We start from the raw sequence: 27,777 nt of genomic DNA on the forward strand, positions 1-27,777 counted from the left end.
CGACCAGCTAAAAAAACACCTCTTCATAATGTCAATGTCAGTGATGTCACAGAATTAATAATATAAAAGTTTCGAATTCCTTACTTGTTGTTTTTCTTATTTTTTCGCAACTGTATTAAAAAACGTCGTTCGATACACGTGCGGAAATGTCATTCTTCCGCACTAGCATCGAAATGTACTATTTCATACTATTTTCTTACCGAATTACCCCTTACAACACAAGTACCTATTATTCGTAAAAAAACACTGTTTACATGTCCTTTGGATTTCTTTTTGCATCAGAGATTAAGCTATTATGCACCATATTGTTACGAGAATAAATACTAAAAAATAAATCACCAGATTCTCAAGTCATTTATTCCATATCCAAAACGGGGTCCCTTTGTTTGACATAATTATTTTGAAAGCCATAATGTAATAATTGTCATATTATCATAAGTCATAATTTTGAAACCGTTAACTTTTCAGGATTTTCCTAAAGATATCCTATAGATAGGTTAGGTTTGTTTTATGGCAATCCTGAAAAGTTACGCGTTTCTGAGAAAAACCAAATGTGCCATTTTCAACCAAAAGGGTACTTATTGTCGCTTGTCAGTAAGGCGCTATTTCCATATAGCTTCAATTAGAAATCGACCTTATCGACAAGCGTCCATGTGGTACCTTTTGGTTGATCATCATCATCATCATAACTTAAGAGCTTTGCTCTTGTCGGTGGAGTAATTGCCAATCCTTTCTTTCCTGAGCCAGTCTTTTGATTTGCTAGTACGTTTTGGTTGAAAACGACACAAATTGTGACTAACGAAAATGTGGACAAATATATTATGACTTAAAACTTTATAGGAAACAATCTCATCCAAAACGTTTAGCCATTATTTTACTGACGAGCTACTTTCGGATGGTAGCCGTTCTCATCGGCGGTCCACGTGACGGAGTAGGTGGCGCCATCAGGACCGATGTAGGCGTACTGCCCGCTCCTCACGAAGGCTTCGTTCTCATTGCCCTGGTTGTTGAGGGTACCGCTCTCTGCCGCCTTAATGCCGTTTGAGGTTTCAAAGCTGGAATGAAATTATTCTTTTAGTGATACGGTAGGTGGAGGCGCCTTCTTTAATATTACGTTCGGTGTGCATTTACGGCCATGTAATGCGACGGGACGAGAACAACACTGTAAAGAAGGCCCTAGCTATCCCAGATAAAAGAAGAGGTAGAGGACGACCGCGCGCCACGTGATGCACAACCGTTGCTAATGATCTAGAACGAGCTCAACTAGACAAGCAGACAAGCCAAGACCGGCTGTCTTGGCGCCGTAAAACGAGGAGGGCTGACCCCAAATAAAGGGATAAGGCACGGCAGAAGAAGAAGGAGTGCGATAGTTCTGTTCTGCGATCTGTTCTGTGTTCAATCCGTCACTCATTTTATTAAGGACATTGACAGAGACATTGCAGAAGTACAGACAGAAAAAGTAATGCAGCTGTCCCTTCCATCCGAATGTCACCCGCGTTGTTGCGTGCTTTGTATCTGTCAATTTGCTCAATAAAATGAATGGAACTGCCAAATAATACACTCAAATGCGGGCTTTCTCTCGCCGTTTTGACGTGATAACGTCTTATAAATAGATGAACACTGGTAGCATGCACGAAAAAGTGTCACGTTGTGGACAAATCTCCATGGTAACGTTGTGGTTACAAAATTAATGTCGTTTTAACCTACCTCTGTTTTAACTTACCCCGGTCCTACTTACGGTGGTAGCCGTACTGCTAAATCTTTAAGTTTAAATTCAATTGGCAAATATAGTTTTAATCGTTACCGCCACGTCATACTAAGCGGATGTCATATAAAGCAAAGCATTTGATTAACTTCTTATTTTTGTTAACTTTTCCAAATTAATCTCAAATTCCTCTGTCAGAGATGAATTTTATTAACCTTGTAGGTACCAAATACCAATTATCAACTTGGCTCTGAGAATCAAAACTAAAACACGCACGCAACAAACGCGTTCTCGCAAGGAAAGACGCGGGGATGGCCACGAAAACCAGCAAACGTGTCAGTATAACCGGACATAATTTCATGAAAATAGGATTGGTCATAGTAAGCGATTTGTCACTAGAAGCGAAGTCTCTTTTTATGAGACTAGAATTTTATATGAAAACCAAACTTTGCACAGTAATTACGTCATAGTAAGCAGTTGGTTAGTATAAGCGGAGTCATAATAGAAGGATTTCACTGTATCAGAAAATATAATTATGGCACCGTCTTGTTCGGTTATCAAACTTGGCGCACGTTTTCATCTTAGACTTTTTTTTATTATAATGCTATACTCACTTCGTACTGTAAGCGTATACATCGACATTGTTGTCGTATTTGAGGATCTCAGCCAGCTTCTCATCGCCACTATAAGCTTGGCGTTGGGGAGCGGCGAGGGCCATCGCGGCGCATAGAGCGAAGATTACGAACTGGAACAATCGTAAGTGTATACAAGTCATCAACTATAAGTCAACGAGCTAGCACAAAAATGACCCTATGGGAAGATCCTGGAGCGGCTTAACTGAACAGCGCGCATGTTGACAACGTAACGGCCCGGCCACGACATTGCGCGGCGGCGGCAGCGGGGAACGAAAGGTCCGATCGCTGTGTCACGCTCCAATCTATGGCCGCCGCTCGCCACTGACGACGCCGCGCGATATCGTGGCCGGGCGGTAATGAGGGTCATTGAGGTTTGACATATAGAAATTCATTATAGCCAATCAAAACTTTTATTAACCAATCATAACTTTAATAGCAGAAAATGGTGTATTGGGTAATATTCAAAGCTACTGGCGGAGTATATTTATTGAAAAGGGATAACTTTTAGTGATATCTTGTGTCAAAGAAGTCTCAATCACGTGGACCGTTTTTCCAAGTCAGTTAGTCAGTGATAGAATAACGCGCTCAAAGTATCTGCCTTCATCTAATACTGTTACTAACACCGATAGGTATTTCTTTACATTTCACTATTAATAATAACTTCCACGATTTATATTATATAATAACGCTATACCCACTTTACGCACATTATTAACAAATTAAATTAACCTAATAATCATAATTACGTATATGATTTTGTACAGAATACCAAGCTCAACAATTTAACCAATTTAACCCTTGCTGCACTTTCATTAACGTCCAATTTAGGATGAATGTTGTCCATATCAGTCGACCTTTTGACCTATTAATGCATACAAGTCTAACCAGTGACCTTATGAATAATTTACTATCATGATCTATTTGACATTTCGCTGCTAATTATTATGTGCAAAATTGACGATTAATGATAATTGTATACTAGAATAAAATAAAAATAATTAAGGTCTAGCCAATAAAAATCTGCGGGGCTAAGATGGACGGCTGTCTATCATTTGTCACCATACCTGTCACGCTCTAACAAGTACGTCAGTGCGAAACTGACGCATGATATGACAAGTGACAAAAACGCGACCATGATACCGGTAGAGTAGGTAGGTATAAATGCACATCATATTACATATTATAATTTTAAACTCTAGTACCAAATGACAAGTCATAACAAAGAGGGAAAGGGAACAAATATAATTATTTAGGAAATATTTTTGATTTGTGTTTTTTAAGTAGTCCTATATATAAAGTATAAACTTAAAAATACCGATGGACTTGGGCACTTTTTCTTTAGTGTATTTTTTTTATTATAAAGTGATCAGCGATCAGGTATGTTATCTATTTTCAGTTTATAAAAAAAATATGGTTTCAAAATGACACGATCGCTCACGCCTGTTGGATATTTGTGACGTTTTCAACCAAAAGATACCACATTGTCGCTTGTCGATAAGGTTGATTTCAAATTAAAGCTATATGGAAATAGCGCCTTATTGACAACCGACGATAAGTACCCTTTTGATTGAGAATGGCACTTTTGTGCGCCCGAACTCAGCCCATCGGTAATCCGATTTCTATTGACTCCCGTATAACAATTTTGACTATTCCTTCATTAATTCACAAGGTATCCGTATCTATCCGTACCTATTATAGCTAACAGCACTCCTATTTACTACGCTGAACTGCGGCGTTGCTGCTGCGACGTTGACGGAGAGCTAATTTACAATTTTCTTGAGAAAATAAATGATGTTGAATCCACGATTTTAGACGATTTGACACATACGAAAGATTAATCCACTCATGTATGGATGGTATAGAAAGGATCGCAATCTCTTATGGCAGAATTGTTGTAAAAGTGACCGCGTTAAGCTTTAAATAATAGTTCCTAATCTCTCCGGTGGCGCTAGTTAGACTCTGGGACATGAGTATAACATGAACCATATAAGGCAACAAATAACCCGACCAAATTACGTAGGTTGTTTTTGGTAGTATTTCGGTGTATGGTGGCGCCGCCTAATTACTGTTTTTTGATGGACACTTTTCATACATAGAGATTTGGCTCCTTTATACAGTCTCCATGCACTCATGGCCTAATATGAAGTAATAAAATGTACTCACGGACTTCATTTTGCGACGTGGGTCTGTCTAGTGACTGTGATAGGTCCTCTAACATCGGATCTTATATACTAAGTCCGACTTACATTTGCATACTGTTTTTTAAATGTTATATGATAATTAGGATTATTTTACATAATAATATTGGTTTGTCAAAAATACTTAGTCAGAATTTTAGGAAAGATAAATGATTTCCTCCACTCGACCCTGTCGTTTGTAGTGTCCCGCCAATCCGGATAAAATGCGTCCAAGTCGTCCCGCCATCTCCTTTTCGGCCTGCCTGCACCCCGGCCAGCACCATCTATGGTGTTCCGTGGGTCCCACTCGGTAACCATTTTGGCCCACCTTTGCGGCAGACATGCCCAGCCGAGGAGACATGTCGAGTGGAGGAAACGAGGGGAGGCCTTTGCCCAGCAGTGGGACACTAAAGTAGGCTATTAAAAAAAAAAAATGATTTAAACTTTCAGGTCGACTAATTAAACGACATGATGATTTATCTATCCTGGGTTGCGCTTTTAATTGAACTCAAAATATAAACTGAAATAAATGTCATATGCGAAGGAAAAAATGACCAAAGCCGTGTTCGGAGCTGGAATCGAACCAGCGTCCCCCGTTTAACAGACAGGTGCCTGAACCGCTCGGCTATCCGGTCACGGTGGCATGGGTCGAAATTTCCAAGTATATGACAATTTCCCGAAGGCTTGTGTTGCCCCCACAGAAATATTTTCATAGAAAATAATTTAGTTTGTTCTTAGAGTGAACTCAAAATATTTCTAGAAACTGATAATATCCAAATGTTTTATTGCAATTACAAGTAATATTTTAAAGCTGAGGAATCAGGTCGTTTGCGAGAGAGGGGCTGTTATCCTTGCTCTGGGTCGTATCTAGTTCAGTATCTCCGTTGCAGTTCAGCGGGGAAACGCAGCGGGAATAATATGGACCTTTGAGCCGGTTACAATCCAGGGCGCGTTATTTTAGATTTATTTTTTATAAAGTTTTGACTGTTTGTTTTTGTTCAGATTTATATAATTGATAGTTTAGTAATGTGTAGTTTAAATATTGTTTTAGAATTGATTGTTCATTCTTGCTTAGTTTTTAGGTACTTATTAGTGATTGTATATATTTTTGGGATTTGATTGAATTGTTCACAACGACGGGACTTAATCGCGTAAAATAAGTTTTAAATTTAAGGTCCTTAAATTTAAGGTTAGCTGGAAGAAATCCCTTATAGGGATAAGCTCGCCTTTGTACCTAAATTTATATGAATTTCATGTTAACAATTTTTGTTTTATACAATAAAGTGATTTACTACTAATATTGTCTCCGGTTACCGCGATAGTTACTCATGAAATAAAACTATGTCTACTCTTTACAGCGTTCGTGGTCAACGGGTGACTCACCCGTTGACCACGAACGCTGTAAAGAGTTCGAAACGTCGGGATGTATTATAAATTCAATATACGCGATATAATCCGTTTTCATAGTTTTATTTCATGATTTACTACTACTAAATTTTCCTCCGAATTATTTTATTTCCGATTTATTTTTTGTTGTGAATAAATCTTTGTTGTGAAATTTTTGTTGAAAAATTGTTGTTGTGAAAGACTGCAAAGGTGGCCACCGACGCCCGCTAGGGCATGGTAGCAGAAGAAAAAGATGTGAATAATAATGAGTAAAAATCGTGAAAGTTTAAATCAGTGTTTTGATTGAATTAGCTGCCATACAAGTCTTTGCATTTCGTAAGGGACATTCTCGTGGCAATGGGGCATTCGATGAATGAATGATTTTGAATGAACTTTACTTAATCTGTGGGTTTTTAAACCCCTCCGCATTTGACTTGTATTCCCGTTTCATAGTGGTCAGGCATACGCTTTGCCTTGAATGAACCAGCATAAGAGTGAATCCGATTACACGTAATAGTTACAGATCTTGAGGTCAGTTATTCTGGTTAGATCAATTCAAGAGCGATAGAACGATGAGAGGACATAGTTCTGACCGGCCTTGACATTCACCAATACATTAGCATAGAATAAGTAATAGTATTATCATACAGAACGGCCACGCACCGCCCCGCTCCGACTCGAATTACCTTGCCCCGCGACACCAGATTGACGGCCGTTTGCCGGCCGCTCAGTACTTTTTTAAGCAAGTTACTCACACCACAGGGCGGACACGCTATACATCAAACATCACCTGCGTTTCTATGTGTGAACGGCACGTCCGTACACACGGCATGCGTCATTGTGTGAGTAAGTTGCTTAAAAACAGTACTGAGCGGCCGGCAAACGGCCGTCAATCTGCTGTCGCGGGGCGAGGTCATTCGAGTCGGGGCGGGGCAGTGCGTGGGCGTACTGTATGATAATACTATTACTTATTCTGTGCTCACACTAAGACGCATGACGCGTGTACAGACGTGCCGTTCACATATAGAAACGCAAGTGATTTTTGATGTAGGGCGTGTCCGCCCTGTGACATTAGCGTAGTAATACTTGTCTATAATCTGCGCGCATCACTTTTACTTAAAAAGCGACTTTAATTATTAGGTAGGTAGGCTACAGTCATCAGCAACCGCAGTTAAGCAGGCCAGTAGTTCAAAATGAGCTACAGGCGCTTTTTTCTCTTTAAAAACAATAAATTTAAACACCTTAGTCGCTTAGCTATTTCAGCGGTTGACTATACCTACTTAACAGTGAAAAAAGTAGATTAGATTTGCTTGAATCTTAAGGAGCCCACTGACTATCAGTCCGCCGGACGATATCGGCCTATCAGTTGTTCGGAACTGTCACATTTTTGTTCCAACTGACAGGCCGATATCGTCCGGCGGACTGACTGGGCCCCTTTATGTTACTGTTAATTTGTTGATTTTACTTACAATAGGATATTTTATTGCAACACTGGTCTCTCAAAAACTTAAATACACTTTTATGACCTATAAAAACTGATGGAGCTATATTTAGACTGTGACCTATCCATAAAAGCACTTTATTATAAACATGTTTACTCATTTTTCTGTAGCCACTTTAAAATGGGTGCGCATCCTTAATCAACATAACCAGTTGAGAGATGTCGCATGGGTGAGGCGCTAAATGTCAGTTATGTAACTGGAACGCTGAACCCCAAGTACCTGATATGTATGTAAATTTTTGTACACTTTATTGTACATAAGACAAACTGCAAACACAAAAACGAAATGTATACATCACAATATTATATGGATTTATTTGTCGTGACCAGATCTTAGAATTTTATTAATCATTTCATATACCTAACAATTATTTCAAGTATGAGCATTTGGCCACATCATGAAACAGCCAAACCTAGCTTAACCATTATCATGGTTGTACATTGTTTTGCAGAAAATTGTTTCATAGAATGTAATGTATCGCAGATATTTTCATTTCACAAAAATCATTTTTTTTTTTTACAAAGGGTCGCAGTTCTAACCCATCCTAACCTTTTACCTAAAAAGTTAACGGTTTAAAAAAAAATCTATGAAATGAAAATTCTGCGAAACATTACATTCTATGAAACAATTTTCTGTGAAAGAAGCGGACACCCATTAGCATAAAGTGATTAATTCTAGTGTAATTCCATGAAATGATCAAATTATATCGTCTGCTCACGATATCACATATGCATGGTCGTGATTTGATTGGTCGAGTGTTGACTAAGACGCAAATTAAGCGCTATCCACAACTGTGATGTGGTGTCCACAAGTTGTTGCTAAAACTGTGCTATTGTCACAGGGCGGACACGCTATACATCAAAAATCACTTTCGTTTCTATATGTGTGAACGGCACGTCTGTACACGCGTCGTGCGTCATAGTGTAAGTTGCTTTAAAATAGTACTGAGCGGCCGTCAATCTGCTGTCGCGGGGCGAGGCAATTCGAATCGGGGCGGGGCGGTGCGTGGCCGTTCTGTATGATAATACTATTACTTATTCTGTGCTATTGTTCTACGTGTGTAAACAGTTCAAATTACTGGCTAGAATAGAGCCAGTTTTTTTAACTAATAAATATAACAAACCACCACCAAAAAACAATACTAGACGCGTGTTTCGCCTCTACGAGGCATCCTCAGAGGATGTTGACCATATACATAGCTATATATAGCATAGCTATATATATAGCTAGATGAACTTTGACAAAGTTTTGCAGTAAAACAAGCTGGTTCTCCCCATACGATTTTTGTCAGTACTATGTTATATTATTATAAGTAAACTAGGTACTTTTTCGTTTTTTTTTGCGCCTTTTGTACAGTCGAGTTCATGAATATGTACACAGTTCTGCACCTTAATCCATTGCAATAAGGTGAAAAAATGTACACATATTTATGAACTCGACTGTACAATACGGATGTCTACCGTCTCCAATTCTCCCTCAATTGCTCAAAGGTTAATTGGAAGAGAACCATTAAAGCGGTAAGCTCGCCTTTGTACGACGAATGTTATTTTTTTCTGTTTTGTTTTGATTTTTGTACAATAGTGTTTCTAAGAACAAATTAAATTACATTCTTATGAAAATATTTTAATTTGTGTTCATACAAGTAGTCACACTACTATTAATGAATTACTCCTACTACACTACTATTATTATTATTTTACTATTATTTCGTTAATAAAGTGTTTTATTACTACCATAGAGTAACTTATACTAGAGCGGTACTGTCATAGTAAATTTTGTAACCCCAGTAAATTCACTGCCATCTGTCGACACACTTTAAAACTAAAAATGAAGATTTATAAAAATACGATAGAATGTATTTAAATATAGATAAATGATTTTTTTTATTTGCATTAATTATTTTTATGATTTTGACCCATGTTCTTTTACTGATATGCGTTTAAATTGTTAAACAACAAACGAAACGGTCAACGCCATCTATACGACTGTAGGCCAAAACTAGTAGCGCCCTCTGAACGAGAATCAAATTTTCTTGATTTTCGAGGCACGTTTTTTCCTTAGACTGTATCCATCTATCACGGAGTTATATCTATCTTTGCTACTACTACTCCTACTTAATACTACTTTCGTCACATCTGTCATCCTTATAAATTTCTACTTTTTGATTGGTGTTTCTCGATAAACGACTGTCATCTTAGCTTGGCCTTAAAACAATAAAATAGCAACGTGAAATTAAAACATAAAAACAAAAACTTTATTAACAGCCAGGTTATACAGGGGATTAGCTAACTTAAGCAGGTTGAGGGATGTGGGCGCCCTGGGGCTGGAAGCCGTTCTCGTCGGCGACGTATGTGACGGAGTACGTGACGCCATCTTGCCCGACGTAGGAGAACTGTCCGCGGACTTGGATGGCCTCGTTATCGGTGCCGACGTTCTGCAGCTGCCCTTGCTCCTCTTGCTTAATGCCGTTTGAGGTTTCGACTCTGTGAAAAAGAAAAAATAATTGAAGAGGGATTAATTGAATTGAACTATTTTAAGTATGAGCGTTAAGGATCAATCTAACCAGAACGGTTTGGATCTAGGCCGAAGCGTCCGATACTTCCCGATCCCCCGGATAGAAAACTAAGTGTGTCATCGTTTTTGTGGTCCCACACTGGCTGTTATAAAATGTTATATAACATTGTGTGACAGGGATAATATAATATTCTATTCTGTCACACAATGTTATTAAAGAGCCAGTGTAGGACCACCAAAGGACTGCTTTGATTCATGAATAACTATAAATATTTTCGTCGGGTAGTCACAGAAATCTCTGTTTTGACATGTTGCTGGGACGTCAGTTAGCCGCGACCACGACCAGTGAAAGCTGTGTCGGAGTTGCTTGACGACCGCCATCTTGGCGACATCGAGTCGGGATTATTTTTTTTCCCCTCACTAGCTCGGAAAGTTGTCGTTTATCCTTCAATACAAGCGGGGAAAAACGCGTTTTATCCACTAGTGGGGAAAGTAATTTGACCTTGGATGAAGCGTGTAGCTTGACAGATAACAAAACGTAAAACGCTCATGATAATGGTTCGTTCGATATTCATTATCATTAAATAAATGGTTTGAGAATCTAATAAAAAATACCAAATTTAGCTTTATTTAATGATTTAAGTCATAAACCTTAAAATTCCATAAGAAACGTTTGTTTTTTTTATAATGATGTTAAATATAATTCTGAACGCACAAGTTGAATCGATGCAATTTCAAAACGCATCGTTGACATTTCATACATCAGAAAAGTCAACATTGTCAACAAATTTTTTACTTAAAACCTTTTATCATCGACTCGCGTAAAAATACACAACTTCCAGAGTTTTCTGTTATAATATCGTAAAGAAATAAGTGATTCCAGTGATGAAGATCATCTAACGCCTGTGGATGTTGCACTTTCCTCGCTATAGTGAGGTGAAAAGTTTTGTGCTACACACGGGCGCAAATGTATTTTACTTCTCGTGTGTTTAAACACTCGCTACGCTCAGGATTCTATTTTAGAACCACTCGCTTCGCTCGTGGTTCATCTATAGAATCCTTTCGCTTGCTCGTGTTTCAATTCCACACTCGCGGGTAAAATACAACTTTGCACCCTTGTATAACAAATAACTATTGTTTTTGCTCATTAACGTTGTTTGAAGTGTAATACTGATAGCTTATTATGCAGTAAACTAATGAAGACGTGTGCGGATAATGAAGAATTAATCTAGATACGAGTTTATCCACCGTTTTGGCGTCAACGCCAAGTAGCTCCACGTGGCCCTTGTATAGTCGCTATCGCTATACAAGAGCTCATAATATCACAACTACCAAACAACGTCGTGCTCTAAGAGCATTTGGAATTTCTACCTCTAACCGTATCTGGATAGAGCCCTAGAGGCCATAATTGTATTATTTATACTTTTACCGTACACTGGCTGATTTACATCAAGATTGAAGAAATATAACTCGATCCCACGTGGATCCCACTTTGACATTGGCGAAATCATCGACAGTATCGATGTAGCCATTCTACATAAAGATTGATTGATTGAAAGCTGTGTCGAAACGTCAGTAAATAAAGATAACAAAATAAATTCGCGATAGACCCGATTGTATTATGTGATTTAATATGTGTTCATGAACAGGTATCGAGGCAACTGAATAATTCTTACGCATAGCTATAGCCACCAACTCCGATGGTTGTTCAGCTCGCTGCGCAGGACCTGATATTGTAATTTTGTAATTGTAGAACAAATTAAATTACTTTCTATGAAAATATTTATATAGTGTCTCTGTTTGGCCCTATGGTTGACTGGTAGAGAATGCCATTTGGCATTAAGTCCGCCATTTGTACATTGTTGTATATATTTTGTGCAATAAAGTTTAAATAAATAAAAAACCGGTCAAGTGCGAGTCGGACTCGCGTTCCAAGGGTTCCGTACATAACACAAATTAAACAATGTATTTTTTTATGTGAAACGTGAGTGAAATGTCTTTAAAAAACCCGTAGGGGTCGGATCAAAAACTAAGTAATTAAGTCCGACTCACGCTTGACTGCACAGTTTTAATAGGTTTTCCTGCAATCTATAGGTAAAGATCTATTTTGTGTATTTTTTTTTTCAAAATTTTTGACCCAGTAATTTCGGAGATAAAGGGGGGGAATGGTCATTTTTTGCTTATTTTCTTGAATAACTTCTAAACTATTTATCCTAAAATTATAAAAAAATATATATTTAGGATTCTCACAATGAGCTCTTTCATTTAATATGTAACACGATACAGTTTGAAAAACTTTATTTTTTAATTTTGTCATTTACCCCCCAAAAGAAACTTTATTTTTTAATTTTGTCATTTACCCCCCAAAAGTGGCCCCCGTGTTTAAAATTCATTTGTTTACGTTACATGGCCGTCTTTGGGTCACAAACTTACATATGTATACCAAATTTCAACTTAATTGGTCCACTAGTTTCGGAGAAAATAGGCTGTGACAGACGGACAGACAGACAGACGCACGAGTGATCCTATAAGGGTTCGGTTTTTTCCTTTTGAGGTACGGAACCCTTATAAATAAATATTTTAATTTGTGTTATTTCAAGTAGATAATTTCTTAGGCTTAGAACGCACTGCGGTTTTTCAAAAGCTGTTCCGCATCCGCAAAAAATGTAACGTACGGCATGCTTTATAAGCGCACGCACTTAAAAGACTGAAACCGCAAGAAAAAACCGCAGTGCGTTCTAAGCCTTAGTTCGATTACAATTGTAGGTACTGACACATATTGGTAGCTATCAACTCCGATGTTGCTCAGGTCACTGCGCAGGATCTGAGCGTCAGCGTCAGCGCTGCGTTGCGGGGCGGCGGCGACGGCCGCTACGATCAGGGCGAATACGATGAACTGCAAAAAATAAGTATTCCAATAAATAACTAGTATTTATTTTTTTGGTTTAACTAAACGTGTTTTGGAGAGCCTGGGTTTTTATTTTCAAGCACGTAGTAGTGCTAAGCACAGGTTCACGTTAAATAGTTTAAATACATTATTCATCTATACTGATATCATTTTGGAAGAGCAAATTGACAGTATTTTGAAAAACCAAAAGTATACTAGTATATTAATTGAGGTGTCTTTTCAAAAGGGCTTATTTCTCTATATTATAAATAAACCCTTTTACCGTACTTAAAGGGTTTATTTTGTGTGAATTTCATAGAGACATAAGCCCTTTTGAAAAGACACTCCTCAATTGATAGTTATGACTCGCAGCAGTCGCAGTCACACTGTAAAAGCAGTTACTCGAACCCACTCGAATAAAGTCTAAGCCCGATATACTAATGCCCGATAGACGACACCCTGCTGTCGACTCAGTTAATTATGCACTTTTGATTATTGTGTTGTATGCTAACTTAACCGGTGATTCGGTCAAGCTATGTTCTAATGTATGGGGAAGACAAACAAATTATAGCCAGTATGAAATGAATACCTGGATATGATGCATTACGCACACTAGCGTTCCCTCCCCACCCCCTGACGCAACCCCCCGTTTTGCCATGATATGTCCCAGTTGACGGTTTTTTTTTTGAGAAAAGTATTAGGAGAAAAATCCCAAGGTAAGAAATAATCCTTAATAAATTTCAAAAGGTCATATGCAACTTTTTGATAAGACTAACCATATTCATGTAATAACTTGTGGATGTTTAATTTATTTATTATAACATAGTACTGACAGAAATCGTATGGGGAGAACCAGCTTGTTCAACGGCTAAACTTTGTCGAAGTTCGTCTAGCTATAACATGAAAATGGTGCATCATATCACAAAAATGAATGTAAGCTTTTTTGTTAAGAATTTAATAAGGATTACTTCTTTCATTAAAACTTTTTTCCTAAAATGTATACTTTCCACAAAAAATGAAAAATACTGTCAACCGGGACATATCGGGAGGTGCGTCAGGGGGAAGGGGATGGGACGCTAGTGTGCGTAAAGTACTATACCCAAAGGTATCATACTAAATTCATTTCTAGCTGCCAATAATTTGTTTTTCAAAAAACACAGTTTAACCTAATCGTGAATCAGGCCGCAAACGGCACAACTTCTCTAACATTTCTACAAATACGGGACCAATAAAATAATTTGCAAGCTAACGCCTAAATAATGGCATTTTGTAGGAAACACTGCAAAGCAGACTAGAATGTAAAATTAAATATTTAAATAAAGTCAGATAAAGCTCAGTAATAAAAAATTAAAATAAAATTGTAAAAAGATGATTGAAAAATGTGGGCATCCTTATCAAACACAGACATAAAATTATCACAAAATAACAATCCCAACACTTCACAAAATATCACTAACCGATTTCATTTTTGCGGATTGGAGTAGTCCGAATAGACTTCAGAAGAGACTAATGCAATTATTAGGCAGGACACGCCTTTTATACGGACGGCGCATCACAAGGATATCAGGTTCTGACGGAATTAGAAATATTCTACTAGTGCTTTTTACATATTTAAATCAGTTTTAAAAAAATGGTGGCCTACACCTACTAAAAATAAAAAGCGGCCAAGTGCGAGCCGGACTCGCGCACTGAGGGTTCCGTACTTTTTAGTATTTGTTGTTATAGCGGCAACAGAAATACATCATCTGTGAAAATATCAACTGTCTAGCTGTCACGGTTGATGAGATACAGCCTGGTGACAGACAGACAGACGGACAAACGGTCAGACGGACAGACGGACAGCGGAGTCTTAGTAATAGGGTCCCGTTTTTACCCTTTGGGTACGGAACCCTAAAAATATGGACCCTGGAGGGAAAGTACCTTAAAACCTTAAGTCACCTCATTTTACTTAAAGGAAACATTCTTTTATTTTTAAAAGGAAACAAAACTGCATTCACAGATTTTTTTGTTAATTCACTTGTCTCGTCCGGGAATTGAACTGACTAAATATTTCAAAAAAGGAACACCATATATTTTATTATTTAGTCGATACAATTAATGATAACATTTATCCAAGAAACCTAATGATTCGTCTTACACTCGTCTGTCGTACAAAACATTATCCATAAAATCGAATATTTAGTACTCAAAAGTGTTTTTAGACAAGCAAAAAAAACCTATGAATGCAGTATTGTTTTTTTTTTAATAAGAGAATGTTTTCCTTTAAGTAAAATGAGGTAACTTAAGGTTTTAAGGTACTTTCCATCCAGGGCCCATTATTTTTTCCACCCTGTATCCTTTCCTTACAAAATTAAAAAAATCTTAATACGATAATTCTAATTAATTATGTCACAAGATGAACGGCCTTGACATTCAGAAAAGCCCAAAATCAGCGTTAAAACCGGTCAATCGCTACGATGGAGCGTTTTTCTCGCAGCACTTTTGCTAAATACATAATTAATAATTTATTACATACATACATATAATCACGCCTATTTCCCAGAGGGGTAGGCAGAGACCACGGATTTCCACTTGCTACGATCCTGACATACCTCTTTCGCTTCCTTCACTTCCATAACATTCCTCATACACGCTCGCCGGTTTAGGGTGCTCTTGACCTGGCCTTTCTTCAGGATTTCCCCGATCTGATCAGAGAAAGTCCGCCAAGGTCTGCCCCTTCCAACTTCTTCTTCTTCTTCTTCTTCTTTAATAATTTAATATATAACAATTCAATGATACAGTGTGTAAATTAAATACGAGCAAACCTTCAAACGGCGGTTAGCATTTTTTTTATGAAATAGGAGGCAAACGAGCTGACGGATCACCATGATGGTAAGCGATTACCGCCGCCCATGGACACCCGCAACACCAGAGGGGTTGTAAGTGCGTTGCCGGTCTTTAAGATGGGAATACGCTCTTTTCTTGAAGGTTTGAAGGTCATCATCATCATCATCATCATGTCAGCCGATAGACGTCCACTGCTGGACATAGGCCTCCCCCAAGGCTCGCCACTCCGACCGATCCTGTGCCGCTCGCAACCACCGAATTCCCGCGACTTCCACCAGGTCGTCGCTCCATCTCGTTGGAGGCCTACCGGCAGTTCGTCTTCCGGTACGCGGACGCCACTCCAGAACCTTCCGGCCCCACCGGCCATCAGTTCTGCGAGCAATGTGCCCCGCCCACTGCCACTTAAGGTTTGCAATTCTGCGAGCTATATCGGTGACCCTAGTTCTACTGCGGATATCATCATTTCTGACTCTATCACGCAGAGAAACCCCGAGCATAGCTCTCTCCATTGCCCTTTGCGTGACCTAAGGTCATATCGGTCCGGAAATATCGCAGGCGACAGTTCATTCCACAGTTTAGCTGTGCAAGGCAGGAAGTTTCTAGAGAAACGCACAGTTGAGGACTGCCAACCATCTAAGTGGTGAGGATGGTAATGTTGTCGCGTAGGGCGATGGCGAAAAGAAGAGCACATAGCATAGAACCTAGGAAGTATAATGAGTATACTTTTTCTTAGAAATGCAATGAAAATATTAAATATTAAATTCTTTTTTTCTTTTTTTAGTTGTCTTTCACATTTTAGTGTTTGTTCCTCTCACATTTCCTCAAAGGTTAGCTGGAAGAGATCTCTATTAGGGATAAGTTCGCCTTTGTACATATACTTTACAATTTTAACTCTGTTATATCTATTTTGTGTAAACTTGTTTATGTCCAATAAAGTGACATACATACATACAAAATATTAACCATACAAAAAAAAATCGTCCCGCAATGTAAAGCAGCACGTGTGTACAAGTTACGAGCTATTTATAGTAACTGTTAACGGTTGTTGGCAGTTACTATACATCTATTTGTACATTCTGTAAGTTTGTCTGTCTGACCTGGCTATAGTTTTCCACTCATCTACTCGAAGGTTAGCTGGAAGAGATCCCTTATAGGGATAAGTTCGCCTTTGTACTTCCATTATTATAATTTATTTTTGTAAACCTGTGTACTACTACTACTACTACTACTACTACTACTACTACTACTACTACTACTACTACTACTACTACTACTACTACTACTACTACTACTACTACTACTACTACTACTACTACTACTACTACTACTACTACTACTACTACTACTACTACTACTACTACTACTACTACTACTACTACTACTACTACTACTACTACTACTACTACTACTACTACTACTACTACTACTACTACTACTACTACTACTACTACTACTACTACTACTACTACTACTACTACTACTACTACTACTACTACTACTACTACTACTACTACTACTACTACTACTACTACTACTACTACTACTACTACTACTACTACTACTACTACTACTACTACTACTACTACTACTACTACTACTACTACTACTACTACTACTACTACTACTACTACTACTACTACTACTACTACTACTACTACTACTACTACTACTACTACTACTACTACTACTACTACTACTACTACTACTACTACTACTACTACTACTACTACTACTACTACTACTACTACTACTACTACTACTACTACTACTACTACTACTACTACTACTACTACTACTACTACTACTACTACTACTACTACTACTACTACTACTACTACTACTACTACTACTACTACTACTACTACTACTACTACTACTACTACTACTACTACTACTACTACTACTACTACTACTACTACTACTACTACTACTACTACTACTACTACTACTACTACTACTACTACTACTACTACTACTACTACTACTACTACTACTACTACTACTACTACTACTACTACTACTACTACTACTACTACTACTACTACTACTACTACTACTACTACTACTACTACTACTACTACTACTACTACTACTACTACTACTACTACTACTACTACTACTACTACTACTACTACTACTACTACTACTACTACTACTACTACTACTACTACTACTACTACTACTACTACTACTACTACTACTACTACTACTACTACTACTACTACTACTACTACTACTACTACTACTACTACTACTACTACTACTACTACTACTACTACTACTACTACTACTACTACTACTACTACTACTACTACTACTACTACTACTACTACTACTACTACTACTACTACTACTACTACTACTACTACTACTACTACTACTACTACTACTACTACTACTACTACTACTACTACTACTACTACTACTACTACTACTACTACTACTACTACTACTACTACTACTACTACTACTACTACTACTACTACTACTACTACTACTACTACTACTACTACTACTACTACTACTACTACTACTACTACTACTACTACTACTACTACTACTACTACTACTACTACTACTACTACTACTACTACTACTACTACTACTACTACTACTACTACTACTACTACTACTACTACTACTACTACTACTACTACTACTACTACTACTACTACTACTACTACTACTACTACTACTACTACTACTACTACTACTACTACTACTACTACTACTACTACTACTACTACTACTACTACTACTACTACTACTACTACTACTACTACTACTACTACTACTACTACTACTACTACTACTACTACTACTACTACTACTACTACTACTACTACTACTACTACTACTACTACTACTACTACTACTACTACTACTACTACTACTACTACTACTACTACTACTACTACTACTACTACTACTACTACTACTACTACTACTACTACTACTACTACTACTACTACTACTACTACTACTACTACTACTACTACTACTACTACTACTACTACTACTACTACTACTACTACTACTACTACTACTACTACTACTACTACTACTACTACTACTACTACTACTACTACTACTACTACTACTACTACTACTACTACTACTACTACTACTACTACTACTACTACTACTACTACTACTACTACTACTACTACTACTACTACTACTACTACTACTACTACTACTACTACTACTACTACTACTACTACTACTACTACTACTATAAAAAGCTCGTATCTTGTAATGTCAATGTTATGTTATGTCTCGTAATGTTTGCAGTACATTTCTGCTCAATTTTTCAAAAAATAATTACAAGGTCATAAAATAAAACTATGAAAACGGATTATATCGCGTATATTGAATTTATAATACATCCCGACGTTTCGAACGGGTGTCACCCGTTGACCACGAACGCTGTAAAGAGTTCGAAACGTCGGGATGTATTATAAATTCAATATACGCGATATAATCCGTTTTCATAGTTTTATTTCATGAGTAACTATCGCGGTAACCGAAGACAATACAAGGTCATAATTAAGTGTAACTTAAAAAACTTCATAATTCATAATTACACGAAAATTCTATAATTTTGTCTGATTTGATTTATTGCGTGTTAGTACTTGTCTGTTTGTTTATTTTTATTAGTTTTTTTTTGTGTAATTTGACATTTACACTGGATACATCTCTATCAAAGTATCTAATATTTTATTGATTCCATATTTGTAATTGTTTTTTTTGGAATTTTTGGTTAATTTTATTGCTTTTAAAAATTGACATGTAAAAGTGCCCCTGTGGCCTATTTGCTGAATAAATGTTTGATGTTTGCCCGTAATGGATTTACACACTGTATAACATTTAACTCAAAAATGCCTAAATAACAACGTGTTATATTTAAAATATTATATTTAATGCAATTTTAATGCAACATATGTAATACATACGATGTGGATGTACTTAATAAATAAATAAAATAAAATATTATTAAATTTATAAACTCGTGGCTCTGTGAGCTGTAGACATCGCGAACCCCATGGCCATTTAAAAAAATTCCGAAAACTGTATCGAAAAAAAAAACGATTTAATTTTTAAACCTGCTCACTAAATTTTAAAAGAATTATTTGACAAATGCGACCTGTAGACGAGAACATCCGGACATACGCATTTTTGTCCAAGCTGAAACGAAGACCTTCTCTAACGCTCGGTCAATCTTCTTCTTCAGAGTGCCATATCCTAAAGGATGTCGGCGATCACCATGCGAAAGTCCTCTGTGTTTCGCCACTCTGCCTAGAGTGGTACCGTCCGCAATACCGGTCCAACTCCTTATATTATCACACCATGATGTACTGCGTCTTCCTCTACCTCTTTTTCCATTAATTTTTCCCTCAATAATGTTTTTTAGTAATGCATATTTGGTGCTCCTGTAGATATGTGCAAAATATGCTGTTTTTCTTTTGATTGTCAATACTTCCTTTGTTTGTTTCATCGGTCAATAAATGATTATAATTAAGACCAACTAATAAAACTAGAATATCTGTGTCATCACACAAATAAATGGCCTTACCGGGATTCGAACCCGGGACCATCGGCTTCGGCACTAAGGGTCATGTCGTTTGGTATGTCTAATCGTAACACAATCGATATCTAAATAGAAATAGTTTTAGTTTTATTTTTCAAAACGTCCGGGTTCGATTCCCAAGCTGAGTACAGGTTTTTTTTAAATGTATGTATGCAGTTTTTCTTGTCATTAAAATCGATGACATGGTTCCTAAGAACAGATCTTCGTATGTCTTATAGTTTCAGACTTTCCCATACTGACCGATCTAAATGGGCCACCTTGTATAATTTGTTAAGGCGTTATGTAACTCGAGCGAAGCCAGGGCGGGTCGCTAATTGTTATACCTATTTTGTGTTATATATGAGACCTACGGCCACTGAAGAAAGAGTGAATTGTCTTGTCACTCGTGTCAATGTCATTCAATAAAATAACGTAAACATTTACATATGTTATTATTAATATAAATTATGAATACATAAAACTGGCGACGAGGATGGAGGAATTAGAACGCTTTACGCGCCTGCGGGCATCGGTACGTGGTCAACTTACAAAATTAGACCAACAACTACAACAATTACACATAACATCAGACTTTGAAATATGTCAACGGCTTACAAGCCTTGAAAATTACGAGAAAAAGTTTGACAACATCCAGAATGAAATAGAGTCACGAACAGATAGTATAGAAACCGAAATCGAGCAACGCCACACAACAGAGGAAAGTATTTTGCAATTAAAATTGAAGTTACACGGCTTACGCCCTACCCCCGCTGTCGATGCATCCTCAACTTACGTGTCGGTATCGCAGCACGCTCGGAGTCTTGAAAGCACGCGCGATAATACGTCCGTGGCTGTACACCGACCCAAGATCACATTTCAACCATACAATGATCGCGAAGACTTCACAAATTTCATACGAAGGTTGGAAACATACATGAAATTAAATATCTGTGAAGATTCAAGAACCCGGACGCTAATGCTTTTAAGCTCTATACCACCAGACTTACACCAAAAAGCCTACGACTTATGTGCACCCGACGATCCATGTGAAATGGATTTCAATCATATTGCCAAAATGTTGAAAGATTATGTAGATCCAAAGCCTAGCGTATGGGCTTGCCAGCATAAATTTATTACGCGAGTACAAGATACACATGAATCAGTCATGCTTTATACCTCTGAATTGAAACGTTTGTGTCAAGATTGCGAGTTTTCGTGTATTCACTGCAAGAAATCAATCTGCGATCAATTTCTTACTCTACAATTTATAAGAGGTTTACGCGACAACGATATAAGAACAAAACTCTTACAGGAAGTAAAAGTATCAAGTTTCACAGACGTAGTAAAAAATGCAACTACACTCGAACTGGCAAAATCGGACAGTAGTTACATGTCGCCTGCACACTGCTCTACGCAAGAACCGAAAGATCAACACTTCATTAAAACTGGATTCAATAATTTTAAACGTAAAATGGATAACAAACCTCTTTCGATTAAAGATTTAAAGGGGAAATGTTTCCGTTGCGGAAGTCAAGAACATCAAGCGAATACGTGTCGAAGCATAAATGACATATGTACCAAGTGCAAACGAAAAGGCCATCTTGCTCGAGTTTGTTTACGATCTATGCAAGCCAGCAAACAAATAGAACATGAACTTGCGGAAGAACACGACGTGGATAGCTCGTCTGAAACAGTCGATGACAACACACCCTGGGATATGAACTTGATACAATCGTGTAGGACAGACAAGTTCATGATAAACGTGTCTCTCAACAACAGGGACACCGTCATGGAAGTAGATACAGGTGCGGCCCTGTCGTCCATGTCTTACAAGGATTTTAAGAAATTAAATACAGGGTGTAAAATATACAAAACTAAAATTACAATGAGAACATATACGAAGGAAGTCTTCGTACCATTTGGCGTAGCTTATGTTACATGCAAATACAAGGATAAAATTTTTGACGGAAAACTTTACATTATGAAGCAAGACTTGGACGCTATCTTTGGTCGAACATGGATACGCGCAATAAACCTATTTGACATGGACAATATCAATCAAGTCAACTTAGAAACACATCCAGAAGTCGAAAAACTTATGTCTGAATATTCCAATGTATTTGATGGTACCCTAGGTTGTATACCTAACTACAAAGGTCGTCTCACCTTGAATGAAAATTCAACGCCAATCTTTGTCAAACCTAGACGCATTCCATATGCGCTAAAGGATAAGGTAGATGACGAAATAGAACGATTATGTAAACAAGGAGTCATTACAAAGATTGACAACTCAGAATGGGGAACACCTGTTGTACCGATTGTCAAACCTAACGGTAGCATACGCTTATGCGCAGATTATAAAGTTACCCTAAATAAAGTCATTAAAGATGAACAGTACCCCATCCCTATCATAGAAGACATCCTTGTAGAGATGAATGGCGGAGAGTTGTTCTGTACATTAGACCTTAGCCAAGCCTATTTACACATGATGATGGACGAAGAAAGTGCCATGATGCAGACCCTCAGCACACACAAGGGAACTTTTAAAGTAAACAGACTCATGTTTGGGGTCAAAGTAGCCCCAAATTTATGGCAAAAGTTCATGGATCGACTCCTACAAGGAATCACTGGCGTTAAATGCTTTTTCGATGACATCATCATCCAAGGAGCTACAGAAAAACAACTGCTGGCTAGACTACGACAAGTATTACAAAAACTAAACGAAAACAACTTGAAACTTAACAAAGAAAAATGCCATTTTATGAAGGCGAGCATCGAATATTTAGGACATATTATAGATAAAAATGGTTTACACAAAAATAAAAACAAAGTAAAGGCTATTACAGATACTAAACCACCCAGTAACGTAAATGAATTAAGGATTTTTTTAGGCATGGCTAATTATTATAACAAATTCATACCGAACTTAGCTTCAATATCTACGCCTTTGAATAACCTGCTTAAGAAAAACGCACACTTCGTGTGGACTCGCCAATGTAACGAAAGTTTCAATAGGATCAAAAAAGAAATACTCAGCGATAGGGTTTTGACCCACTTCAATCCAGAACATCCACTGGTTTTAGCTACAGATGCATCACCTACGGGACTTGGAGCTGTTCTATCGCACCGCTTACCCGATGGTTCTGATAGACCTATAGCATTCGCATCCCGCTCATTAACAAGTAGCGAGAAAAAGTACAGCCAAATAGACAAGGAAGCTACATCGCTGTTCTGGGGCCTTAAAAAGTTCTTCCACTATTGCTACGGACGAAAATTCATACTTGTGACTGATCACAAGCCACTAACTACTATTTTTCATCCACACAAGACTTGAACTTGAACCCACAGAATGAGGCTTTTCCACTACGCGCATTTTCTATCCGGCTTCAATTACACAATCGAGTACCGGACTTCGAACGATAACAGCAATGCTGACTATTTGTCAAGATTCCCAGTAGATACAATAGCTCCCAATATAATTGATGTACATACTGCATTTCAACTAAATCAAATAAATACAATCACGGTTGACCGGGGGAAAATTGCTGAAGAAACCTTAAAAGATACCGAATACAGCAGCCTGTTACAAGCGTTGATGGCGGGTACGACTGTTCGCAGATATGGCTACAATGATAATGAACTTACTATTCAAGATGGATGTCTCTTAAAGGGAGTGCGAGTCATGATACCTGTAGCGCTGAGAAAACGGGTATTAGATGAGTTACACTCGGGACACCTCGGTATGGTGAGGATGAAATTACTAGCACGAGGCTACGTCTACTGGAAAAATATGGACAAGGACTTAGAAGAGATGGTTAGAAACTGTCGTGAGTGTCGGCTACACCAAAACGAGCCTCCACCGGTTACACTACACCACTGGGAGCCTCCGACAGGCCCGTGGCAGCGACTCCATATTGATTTCGCGGGACCTCTGAAGGGACAGTCATTGCTTATAGTTGTCGATGCTTACACCAAATGGGTTGAAATCTTCCCAACCAAAACGACAACCAGCTCTTGGTGTATCAGAAAATTACATGAGATTTTTCTTACGTTTGGGTTCCCCTTAACACTTGTTTCTGACAATGGACGTCAGTTCATTTCAACAGAGTTCGAAAACTACCTTAAAGAAAAAGGAGTAGTACATAAAACATCCGCACCGTACCATCCAGCTACGAATGGGAAAGCCGAGAAATATGTTCAGACCATAAAAAAGACTCTAAATTGCATGAACGCTGAACCAGGTAATCTGCATGACAAAATTCTAGCAGTAAAGGAACGCTTATTAAGAACCCCGAGTACTACAACCGGCAAGAGCCCATATGAACTTATGTTTAGCAGAACAATAAGAAACATGTTGCACGTGCAGTTCAAGACCAGGGGGGAAGATGTGGGGGCAAGGCCCGAAAGATCTGAAGAAAACCGCATCGTGCGCTCATTTACTGTTGGCCAGAGGGTTCAAGCTAGAGATTATACTAACGGACGTAATAAATGGCAATTTGGAACTGTAACTAAAACTCTAGGTCGGCTCCATTACGAGATAAGAATGGATTCTGGAGATACTTGGAAGAGACACATAGACCAGATGTTGTGCACCGTAATACCAATTCAAGATGCAGAAGACCGATCTTAGAGATTTGCGACGGAGGTGTTATACCTATTTTGTGTTATATATGAGACCTACGGCCACTGAAGAAAGAGTGAATTGTCTTGTCACTCGTGTCAATGTCATTCAATAAAATAACGTAAACATTTACATATGTTATTATTAATATAAATTATGAATACATAAACAACAAAACTACATATTAAACATATTAATAACGGGTCACTCAAGTATTTTAAGTCGAAACGCTCGACATGTTTCACTCCGTACCGAGGAGCGTCATCAGGATCGGGCGCGGAGGGCTGCGGCCCGCAGTCTGCGCCGGTCCGTCACCGTCAACGTCGTCGGTACGGAGTGAAACATGTCGAGCGTTTTTCGACTTAAAATACGTGAGTGACCCGTTATTAATATGTTTAATATGTCTGTGTCACACGGAAGTTTTGTTATTAAAACAAAACTACAACTTAAAATGAAAACAAACTAAAACTTTATTTATAACAGGACTAGATTGAGCAGGTCATTGGCTAACTTAAGGGGCTACTGGAAGATGGGCGCCCTGGGGCTGGAAGCCATTTTCGTCAGCGATGTAGGTGACTGTGTAGAGGACGCCATCGGGGCCGGTGTAGGAGTAGGAGCCACGGACGGAGATAGCCTCGTTGTCGGTACCGGCGTTATTCAGCTGAGCCTGCTCTTCTGACTTGATACCGTTGGAAGTCTCGTAACTGTAAAAAAAAGTGAGACGTCGGTTTTCAGTGAATCATTAAAATAACATTAGTAATCGGATGTCATAGATTTTAAGACATTTTTAGGGTTCCGTACCAAAAGGGCAAAAACGGGACCCTATTACCAAGACTCCGCTGTCCGTCTGTCTGTCACCAGACTCTATCTCATGAACAATGATAGCTAGACACTTGAAATTTTCACAGATGATGTATTTCTGTTGCCGCTATAACAACAAATACTAAAAGGTACGGAACCCTCGGTGGGCGAGTCCGACTCGCACTTGGCCGGTTTTTTTTATTATTTGGTATTGTTAATGTTTTTGATATTACTGATTTTGGGAACACTTATTCAATTTTGGGAACAAATAAAATTATTTTATTAAATAATTTGATTTGTGTTTTGGCCTTCACCACTGGAGGGCTTCGTCACTTTTTCTTTATTATATGACATCTATTACAGTTTATTACTTATTTATCTGACAAATTATTAATTCATTTTTGTGCTGTACAAAATATTGACGACCATAATACTAGTTCATGTACATTAACAATATACATTTAATTAAGTGTACATATCATCAAGTTTCCGATTAGTTTAATAACTTATCTGGAAAACCTTTTTTTAGTCAACGGAATTAAAAAAAACATTATGTGATGTAATGAATGTGTACTAACGCATATCGGTAGGCATCAACGCCGATGTTTTCAGCGTCGTATCTGAGGACCTGAGCATCAGCGTCAGGGCTGCGCTGTGGGGCGGCGGCGACGGCCGCTACGATCAGGGCGAATACGACGAACTGCAACCAAGAACAATTTTTTTTATGTAATAGGAAGCAAACGAGCAGACGAGCCGCCTGATGGGAAGCAGTCATCGTCGCCCATGGACATAAGCAACATCAAAGGAACCACTTATGCGTTGCTTTTGAGAACCCAAAATACCTGCTTCTTGAACCCATGTCATAGCGCAAGGGAAACACCTCAGAAGGTAGCTCATTCCACAACTTGCACGTTCTGGGCAAAAACGAGCGAGATGCCCGCTTGTTTTTGGTTAACCGTTACAGTGTACAATGTTAAACGTGTGGTAAATAAGGTCAGAATGAATACCTACCTTGAAAATTCAAATTTCGACAAGTAAGAGGAACACGAAAGGCGATAGAAACTAACGCGTGTAAGCTTCTTACCAATTGCTGAAATGATGACTTAAACCACTTTGTCAAGAGTAAAGTGAAAAACAAGATTGAATAAACGTACAGTTTCTTTAACCGAGGCAAGATCAGTATGTTATTTCCATACACGTGATTACACTTGCCCCGGGTGTTCCTTTTACCCCATCTGATCTTTTATTTTAAAGTATTTGTAGTGTTCGACGGTATTATTAGGTAAGAGTTCATAGCAGGTTAACGTCACATTTTCGTCACTGTATTTTTTTTAGATAAATGGAAATAATCAAGCCACTAAACTTATCCTAATGTCAACCTGTAGGAAGGACACACCGTTACATATTAATATGTCATAAAGGGAAAATATAACTAGAAAACATTACTGACGTGTAAATTATGAACATACAAGACTGACTTGATGGATTTAGTGTATTTAATAATACCTATTCATTGTTTAAATAATATCACTATCACCAATTGAAATTATAGCAACCTGTTCCTGTTTCTCTAACAATTACAGCGCACACCGTGTAATTTAATGGAAAAAAGTCATGTTAAATTATGCTATGTATTTGAAAAATTACACTATGAATTTGAAAATTCATGTAGTCCATTTAAAAAAAGATGTCTAAAGTCAAATATCACAGTAACTTTAAAAAAAGTTATTTCACTAACCGATTTCATTTTTGCTAGTTATGTGTTTGGGTGGTCCTAACTCGGGAAGTGCTAGCCAACGACTGATGCCATCTGTCGGTAGGACGCGATTTTTATATGCGTTAGCGCACCTCAAGGACGCGTGATGTGACCTTGGTCATGTATCTATATGGAAAAAGATTGCAAAAAATGTTTGACACTTGAAATATGAATCATAAATAAAATATTGGAAAAGTGTCTTAAATATTTTTTGATGATTTGTGTAAGATACACACATTTTTTTCTCCTTTTTCTTACTTTAATTCCATGACTTATAGTTTTTTTTTTATATATACCTATGTATATAAAAATTTATTCATGTAATAACAATTAGAAATACATATAAAACTTAAAAAACTAAAACTAAAAATAAATAAAACTAATCTTAAAATAAATA

General features: G+C 37.8%; 2 protein-coding genes across 3 annotated transcripts; both read right to left on the minus strand.

The window, feature by feature from the left end:
- Positions 1–9,634: 9,634 nt before the first annotated feature.
- On the minus strand, positions 9,635–27,386 carry LOC134743303 (flexible cuticle protein 12-like). 2 transcript variants are annotated; one of them, XM_063676693.1, is made up of 3 exons: positions 27,363–27,386; positions 12,694–12,815; positions 9,635–9,888 (listed from the first exon to the last, which is right to left on the minus strand). In XM_063676693.1, exons 1-3 carry the CDS (start codon positions 27,369–27,371, stop codon positions 9,696–9,698), a joined length of 324 nt encoding a protein of 107 aa, XP_063532763.1. In that variant the 5' UTR covers positions 27,372–27,386; the 3' UTR covers positions 9,635–9,695. The 2 variants fall into 2 exon arrangements, with proteins under 2 accessions (XP_063532763.1, XP_063532764.1); XM_063676694.1 differs by lacking the exon at positions 27,363–27,386 and adding an exon at positions 14,264–14,280.
- Positions 25,278–27,421, minus strand: LOC134743304 (flexible cuticle protein 12-like). The gene is made up of 3 exons (XM_063676695.1): positions 27,363–27,421; positions 26,203–26,324; positions 25,278–25,527 (listed from the first exon to the last, which is right to left on the minus strand). Exons 1-3 carry the CDS (start codon positions 27,369–27,371, stop codon positions 25,335–25,337), a joined length of 324 nt encoding a protein of 107 aa, XP_063532765.1. The 5' UTR covers positions 27,372–27,421; the 3' UTR covers positions 25,278–25,334.
- Between the last annotated feature and the right edge of the window lie 356 nt (positions 27,422–27,777).

Source organism: Cydia strobilella, chromosome 8, assembly GCF_947568885.1.
Source record: "Cydia strobilella chromosome 8, ilCydStro3.1, whole genome shotgun sequence".
NCBI classification, from domain to species: Eukaryota; Metazoa; Arthropoda; class Insecta; order Lepidoptera; family Tortricidae; genus Cydia; species Cydia strobilella.

Excerpts from the sequence above, each read along its gene's own strand:
- LOC134743304 (XM_063676695.1), bottom strand. Across the intron at positions 25,528-26,202 it reads GTTGATGCCTACCGATATGC|TTACGAGACTTCCAACGGTA; the intron begins GTTAGTACACAT and ends TTTTTTTTACAG.
- LOC134743303 (XM_063676693.1), bottom strand. Across the intron at positions 9,889-12,693 it reads GTTGATAGCTACCAATATGT|AGTCGAAACCTCAAACGGCA; the intron begins GTCAGTACCTAC and ends TCTTTTTCACAG.